At 42.8% G+C, this 8252-nt stretch overlaps 1 protein-coding gene across 1 annotated transcript in view; it reads right to left on the reverse strand.

Annotated features, from left to right (window-relative positions):
• LOC148134774 (putative G protein-coupled receptor 139) overlaps positions 1–7455 on the reverse strand; it is an 8019-nt gene extending 564 nt beyond the window's left edge. Inside the window, exons 1-3 of the mRNA XM_087985360.1 lie at positions 7369–7455; positions 5967–6111; positions 1–338 (exon numbers count right to left, since the gene is read on the reverse strand). The exon at positions 1–338 is cut by the window's left edge and continues 564 nt beyond it. Coding sequence (XP_087841486.1) covers positions 1–338; positions 5967–6111; positions 7369–7455 — 570 coding nt within the window. The remainder of the gene's footprint in view (positions 339–5966; positions 6112–7368) is intronic.
• Between the last annotated feature and the right edge of the window lie 797 nt (positions 7456–8252).

The following is an 8252-nucleotide window of genomic DNA, read 5'->3' on the forward strand; positions in this document are numbered from 1 at the left end:
AGTCTCTGTTCCCAGAATCACAGCTGCTATTTTCTCACTACAATATTTAGGTTTCAGTTTTTGGTAACAAATGGCCACACACCGATCAAAGGTGAATGCGACAGTGAACCAGACAGAGCAGTCTGTGACTGCATACAGCAGGACCGCGTGAATGCTACACATATCCATGTATCTTAGGAAAAGAAAGTTTTCTGGAAAAAGAATGGGAATATGTCTCAATATCAGGTCGAGGAGCACCACCAGCAGATCTGCTATTGCCATGGTCACGAGGTAGCGAGTGACACATCCACACAATCCGCGCTTTCCCCGGGAATGGATTGCAATCGTTATTACGTTAACTGCGAAATGAAACACGTTCGTTATAAAATGATATATACGGCAGCGAACGAAAAATTCAGCATTCACTCACTCAACGATTGACACACCATTGCAGTAGTGTGTACCGTGTACAGGCATAATGCTATCTCCTCCAACAGCGTCTTTCCAACCCATGATTACACTTGCATGCCTCAAGAAGGGTAGTAGATACATTAGATTTTGAATTCTGTACGTTCCCCACTGAGTTATGCACACGCCATTGACATTAAAATTAAAGTGATCATTCATTCAGTGTCGCTGGATCCAAATCCAGGAATCCCATTCCAAATCGAACTGTGGGTCTCCTTCACTCGAGGGTATGCCACAATCAAGGAAGGAAACTCACCATCAGTTTTCCTTGGACAATTGTACACCTGGGACCTGCACAGAATGACTGCTTGCACCTGAACTGGATAGCCAACAATATCCTGGGCAGATGTTTGCTGGAGCTGTTCAGAATGGTTTCACCTAGATTGATACGGGCATGGAAAGAGGAGCTCCAGACCAGAGGCCGGAGAAGGTAGTGAACAGCTAGATACAGAGTGCCAAGAGTCTGTGAAGAGGGATAGACGGTTGATAGGGCAAATGTGCAGTTAGTGTGATGGGTTGAACTGAGTTTACCTGAACACAAAATTTATCAGGAATAATGGTGACAAACCTAAAGCATGAGTCAGTATTTGGAACTGCATTGTGACCATTACAGAGACTTTTATGTTACAGGGAAGGGGCAGGAATGGTTGTTAGATAGTCCAGGGTTTAGATGCTTCAAAGGGAATAGGGCGGAAAGTAAATAGGTGGGGCATTACTTATCAGGGGTAACATTTGAGCTGCAGAAAGGACATGTGTCGAGTAAGGTTTGCATGGAGGGTCAATATGGGTGGATCAGAAACAGGAAAGGAGTAGACGTTTTATTGGGAGTTATTCACAGACCCCTAAAAACAACCGAGACAAAGAGGAACAGATCAGGAAGCAGATACTGGAAACGTGCAGAAGTAACTGGGTAATTGCCACGGGTGACTTAAACTTTTCTAAATTTGATTGGAACCTCCTTAGTTCAAATCGTTTGGATAGAGCAGCTTTTGTGACATATGTCTAGGAAGGACTCCGGTCCCAACTGGAGGGGAGAATGCATTTGATTTGGTGTTTGGCAACAAACCATGCCAGATGTAAAACCTATTGATGAGAGAGCATTTTGGTGACGTTCCATGACATTCACGAGGCTCATGGAAAGGGATAGAAATAGACAGCATGGGAAAGTATTTAAATGAGGGAAGGGTAATTATAATTCTATTAGCAGGAATTGGGGAGGCCACATTGGGAACAGATGTTCTCAGGCAAATGCAAAATAGAAATGTGTTTCGGGAGCATGTGCTGATAGTGCTCGAGAAGCTTGTGCCACTGAGACAGAAAAATGGAAATGTACGGTTAACGTTGACAAATGGTGTGGACAATCTAGCCAAGAAGAATAAGGAAGCTGGCATAAGGTTGAGGAGGGAAGAATGAGGCAGGACTCTAGGAGAGTTACACGGGGTCCAGGGGTGAGCCGAAGAATGGACTTAGGAAAGCAAGAATGGAGCATGAAAACGTTTTAGTGAGTAGGATTATGGAAAACCGTAAAGCTTTTCCTTATGTAGGGAACAAGAGGATGGCCAGGATGAGGGTAGGCCCGATTGTGGAGGGAACTTGTGTCTAGAGTCGGAGAAGACAGGGAGGTACTTAATGAATACTTTGCCTCAGATTTCACTCCTGAGAGCGACTTTCATGTTTCTGAAAACAACTTGAAACTGACTGATATGATCAAGCAGGTTGATGTTAAGAAATAGGATGTGCTGAAAAATTTGAAATACCTGAGGATAGATAGGACCAGATGGGATATACTCAAATTTTCTACAAGAAGAGAGGGAAGGGATTTTTGCGCCTTTGGCGATGAACTTTGCATCCTCGTTGTCTACCGGCGTAATGCCAATTAATTTGAGGGTTTTCAAGAGAGGAAACAGCGATAGTCCTGGGAACTACAGACCAATCAGTCTTACGTCCAAAGTAAGCACATTATTCGAGTGTATTTTGAGAGACAGGATTTATTATTACTTGGAAACCATAGCTTGATTAGAGAAAATAAGCATGTCTTCGTGAGGGGCAAGTAATGCCTCAAAACCTAATTAAATTATTTGGGGATGTGACAAAACACATAAATGAATGTAAAACAGAGGCTGTGATGTACATGGGTTTTAACAAGGAGTTTGATAAGTGTCCCCGTGGTAGGCTCATTCAGAAGGTAAGCAGATGTCGAATGCAGGGAAATCTGTCTGTCTGGATACAGAACTGCTGGTCCACAGAAGCTGGAGAGTGGTAGTAGATGGAAACTATTCAGCCTTGGAATTTGGTGACCAGTGGGTATGCCACAGAATTGGTTTTGGGACTTCTACCCTTTGTATTTTTTATAAATGACTTAAATGAGTAAGTGGAAGGTTGGGTTAGTATGTTTGCTGATGAGACGAAGGATACTGGATTATTGGATAGTGTGGAGGGCTTTTGTAGATATTCACAGAATGGAGAGCTGGGATGATATGTGTAGGATGGAGTTCAACCTGGAAAAATGTGAGATTATTTATTTTGGAAGGTCTAATTTGTATGCAGCGTTAATTCTTGGCAGTGTGGAGCAACAGACGTATTCTGGGGTCCACGTCCATAGATCCTTCAAGTCTTCTGAGCAAGTTAACAAAGTTGTTAAGAAGGCGTATAGTGTATTGGTTTTCATTAGCGGAGGATTGAGTCGAACAGCTGCAAGGTTATGCTCCAGTTCCACAAAGCTCTGGTTAGACCACACTTATAGGAAGCATGTGGGAGTTTTAGAGAGGGTGCAGAGGTGGCTTACTCGGATGCTGCCTGGAACAGGGGCATGTGTTGTAAAGAAAGGTTGAGGAATTAGGTATTTTCTCTTTGTAGCAACGAGGGATAAGAGGTGCATGGATAGAGGTGTACATGATAAAGAGAGACATACTTAGAGTGGATAGTAGGTATTTTTTTTTTCCCAGGATGGAAATGGCCATTGAGAGGGTGTATAATGATATGGTGATTGGTGGAATGTTTGGAGTAGATTTCAAGGTAGGTGCTTTACACAGAGAGTGGTGGGTGCGCGGAATGTATTGCCAGTCGTAGTAATGGAGTCAGGTCCATTAGGGACATTTAAGCGACTCTTGAACAGGCACATGGGTAATAGTAAAATTTCGATATGTAGGTTATTTTGACCTCAGTGTACAATGGAATGTTGGCACAAATTCGAAGGATGAAGGGCCTGTACTGCGCTGTTCTGTTCTATGTTCTATGTTTCACGCTTTGTGTTCTGTATAACGGCTGCTCCGGGAAGCGAGAAAGGAGGTTGCTCAGCTGCTGGTGAGGATATTTGCCTCCCAATCCTCCACGGGAGTCGTACCGGAGGACTGGACGGAGACAAATGCCCCTCTTTTCAAAAGGGTAATAGGGAGATATCTGGCAATTACATACCAGTCAGTCTTACGTCTGTGGTCAGCAAACTTTTGGAAATAATTCTGAGGGATAGGATTTATGACTATATGGCAAAGCATAATGTGATTAAAGACAGTCAGCATGGCTTTGTGGGTGGCACGTCATGCCTCACCTCGCTTATTGAGTTTTTTGAGAAGATATAAAGACAGATCGGCGACGGTCGAGCAGTGGATGCGGTGAATATGGACTCCAGCAAAGTATTTGATAGAGTACCCATGGAATGCTCATTCATAAAGTCAGGAAGTATGGGATTCAAGGAGATTTGGCTATCTGGATTCAGAATTGACTGGCTGACAGTGGTTGTAGATGAAATGGATTCTGCCTAGAGAACAGTGTTGAGTGATGTCCCACAGGGCTCTGTTCATGGCCTCTGCTCTTTGTAGTTTTTATAAGTGACTTGTATGAGGAGGCTGGGGGGTGGGTTAGTGAATTTGCAGATGACACAAAGATTGGAGGAGTCGTCGATAGCATCGAGGGCTACTGTAGGCTGCAGCCCGACATAGACAGAATGCAGTGCTGGGCTGAGAAATGGCAGATGGAGTTCAAACTGGATAAATGTGAAGTGATGCATTTTGATGGACAAACTCGAATGCTGAATATAGGATTAAAGACAGGATTCTTGGCAGTGTGGAGGAACAGACGGATCTGGATATGCAATTACATAGATCCCTCAAAGTTGCTACCCATATGTTGTCAAGAAAGCATATGGTGTTTTGGTTTCCATTAACAAGGGGATCGGGTTTAATAGCCACGAGGTTTTGCTGCAGCTCTACAAGCCCCTGGTGAGATCAGACTTGGAATATTGTGTCCAGTTCTGGTAGCCCTACTATAGGAAAGGAACAGAGACTTTGCAGAGGGTTTAAAGAATGTTTACCAGGATGCTGTCTGGACTGGTGGTCCTGCCTTATGCAGAAAGGTTCAATAAGCTTTAACGTTTCTCTCTGGAGAGAAGCAGGAAAAAAGGAGAACTAATCGAGGTGTACAAGGTAATGGGAGGAACAGATAGAGTCAATAGTCCGAGACTTTTCCCCAGGGCAGGATAGACTGTTATGAGAAGTCATAATTTGAAGATATTAGGAGGAAGGTATAAATGAGACGTCAGAGGTCGGTTCTTTACGTAGAGAGTTGTGAATGAATGGAATGCATTGCCAGCTGTGGTCGTGGAGGCAGCGTCACTGGGGACATTGAAGCGACTGCTGAAAATGCACATGGATAGCAATGAGTTTTGGGTTGCGTCGGTTAAGTTACTATATTTTACATTAGGATTACATTTCGGCACAACATCGTGAGCCGAAGGGGCTGTTCTGTGCTGTATTTTTCTATGTCCTATATTGAGAGATGACAAATACTGTATAACGACTGCAGACGGATGCCCATGTATATGTGTCTCACAGAACGAATGAATAAGCATATATGTTCGAGTGACTGTGCGTGAACGTTGTGTGCATGTGTGAGTTTGTGCGTATATTCGTGTGAATGTCTGCTTGAGGATTTGTGCAAAGTTTTCCATTCAAATATATACAAACTACGGGCAGGGTGTTTGAATGTTTGTGTGAATACATGTGTGCAAGAGTGTGTGAAGGAGATGTTGCATTGTTGAGAGAATGTGAAAAAAACGACAGAGTGTGTGGGAGAGATTGTTGAGGTAACTGTGTAATTGTGGGTATAAATATCTGTGACTTTGTATGTATCTGACTTCTCATTATTCTCATGCCTGAAATATAACGTCAATAGGTAATGATCATGATGTATTCAGCATCTATGGTCTATAATGAAAAATAGAAAGCAAACATTTGCAGAAGACTTCATATGGTCCTTCCTCACTTGGTATCGAGAACCTAAGCCTAAACCAACAACGATTAGCAGCTGTGAATCCAGACAAATTGCCTCCAGTCGTTACAGTGTTGACTGGTCTAACACCGGGTTACAATTCACCATGCGCACGAAAGGAGTGAGGAGGAACCAATAACACATACAGAGGATAGGACAGACTATTTTGAAAGAAAGAAGACAGCGTAGAATTCTGGACAATAAGAAAGAGTGCAACACCGTTTATAGAATTGATAACCGACGCTAACACTTACGGGGGACACTAATAGCAGCAAATAGCGGGAAGTAGATCCTCTCGATCTCCTGAAATATATTCCGTATGTTGATCGCCTCCCGATAGAATGCAAGTGCCTCAGCCAAACTCATGATGCCTCTTCTGTCAGTGGGTGAAGAGTAATTCTGAGGAGTTCAGTCAGCACAAGCTGATGCCAGTGAAGCGAAATCCTTATATAGAGCAGAGAGGACAATCCCTGAGAGACAATGTTCTATTTTTTTCTGAGCTGGTATTAAGTCATCGTGAAAACTTGAGCTCTGTTAATGGAGTTGGGTATTGCTTTTAGTCTCTGGGCAAATGATTTCAGTTAACGCTCTTTCAGGTCAAATGCTTTTCATGGAAACTCAAATCTAGTGATGAAAGTAACGTTTGGGTGTTGTAGTGTGCTTGAGTCACTTTTTCAACCAATTTGAGACTGGGAGGGCAAGTCTGTCTGTGATTTGTGTGTGTGTGTGTTTGTGTGTGTGTGCAATTCTGTGTTTTGCACTGTGTACTAAAATTGGTGAAATAATACATGTTTAAACATCAAGGATTGTTAAAAGGATTCCTACAAGTCCTATAAATAAGTTACATAATGTTAATTGTTAGTGTTGTTTCCACAACTGCTGGCTCAAGCAATGGGGGAGATCGAGGTACAGATGTGTTGAAGCCAAAGGCTGTGGCAGCCTTAGACAAATAATTGGAGCTTTTTCCGTCAGCATGCTTAGTTATGGAATGAGAGTCATTCAGATCGACACCACAGGAAAAGGGCCCTTCTGCCCATAAGTTCTACAAGGACCAAAACAGCCAACGAACTGGTTCAATTCCATTTTCCATCAACTTTCCCTTTGCCTACAATACCTTAACATTTCAGTTACACTTCTCAAACCTTCTAAAATATATTGAGCGTTTCGGCCTCTAACAATCTTACAGGTAGTGACTTCCAGGCCCCCAGCAGTCATTGGATGTAACGTTTTTGCCTCACATCTCCTTTGAACCTTGTAGCTCTCACCTTAATTTCATGTCCAGGTGGTCTCTGATGCCTCCACTTTGGGGAACAATCTATTTTGTCTATATATATTAATCTCAATCACCTCAGCTTTCAATCTCCTCTGCACTCAGATATAGAATGTCATGCTTTGCAGTCTCTGTTCATGACTAAATCTCTCCAGTCGAGACAGCCTCTATGTAAATCTGCCCAGCGACATCCTGGTAAATCTCCTTATGGTCTTCCTTCGTGCAAACACGTCCAGTCAGTAATTCGGATTACAGATATGCACGTAGTATGCCAGTTGTGCCCTCAGCAGCCTATGATACAATTTCACCTTCACGCCCTTGCTAATGAATTCTGTATCCCGACTAATATTTAGCAACCTTCCATTTTATACTCTCGATGAGCTTACGAATATAGCAATGCTATGGCTGGTATCCTGCTGTACACAAATCTGGTGCACCTGCACTTGGGGTACTGCGTACAGCTCTTTCGCCATAGTATAGGAACGATGTGGAAGCATTGGAACGGATGCAGAGGAGATTTACCAGGGTATTGCCTGGTATGGCGAGAAGGTCTTATGTGCAATGGCTGAGGGACCTGAGGCTGTTTTCGTGAGAGAGAAGGATGAGAGGAGACTTAATAGAGACATACAAGATGATAAGATGATGAGATAGGGCAGACAGTGAAAGCCTTATTCCTCGGATAGTGATGGCTGTCACGAGGCTTTAAATTTAGTGATGATAGATACAGAACAGATGTCAGAAGTTATTTGTTTACTCGGAGAATAGTAATATTATGGAAAGTCCCTGCCTGTAACAGTAGTGAACTCACTAAGTTTCAAGGTCATTGGATAAACATATGGCTGATAATGTAATAGTGTAGGTTAGATGGGAGTGAGATTGGATTCTCAAGTCGACGCAACATCCAAGGCCAAAGGGCCTATACTGTGCTGCAATGTTCTGTGTTCTATCTTCTATGTTCTAATGGTGGGAACTGAGTAGTCAAACACTGAAAATTAAAGAGAAAAATGTGGAGTTTTTCCTCCATGTCATTCCAGAGAGAAATTCTGTGAAAAGAATGTTTCAGTTATCGAAAACAGAAGAGGTTGACATGTGTACCTAACAAACTGTCAAAGGTCTGCGGCCGTGATAGGTGCAAAATCTAGCAGAATGCGAGGAACTTCGTGAGGGAGATATGCAAATAGGGCAATCAGAGCAAACCAAGATCAAATCTGAATGAGCTTACAAAGTAATTTTGACAGATGAGCATTTCACATCAAAACGGTGGCTGAAG

The sequence above is a fragment of the Chiloscyllium plagiosum genome, unplaced genomic scaffold, assembly GCF_037043375.1.
Source record: "Chiloscyllium plagiosum isolate Xiang-an unplaced genomic scaffold, Cpla_swu_hap1 HiC_scaffold_52, whole genome shotgun sequence".
In the NCBI taxonomy this organism is placed as follows: domain Eukaryota; kingdom Metazoa; phylum Chordata; class Chondrichthyes; order Orectolobiformes; family Hemiscylliidae; genus Chiloscyllium; species Chiloscyllium plagiosum.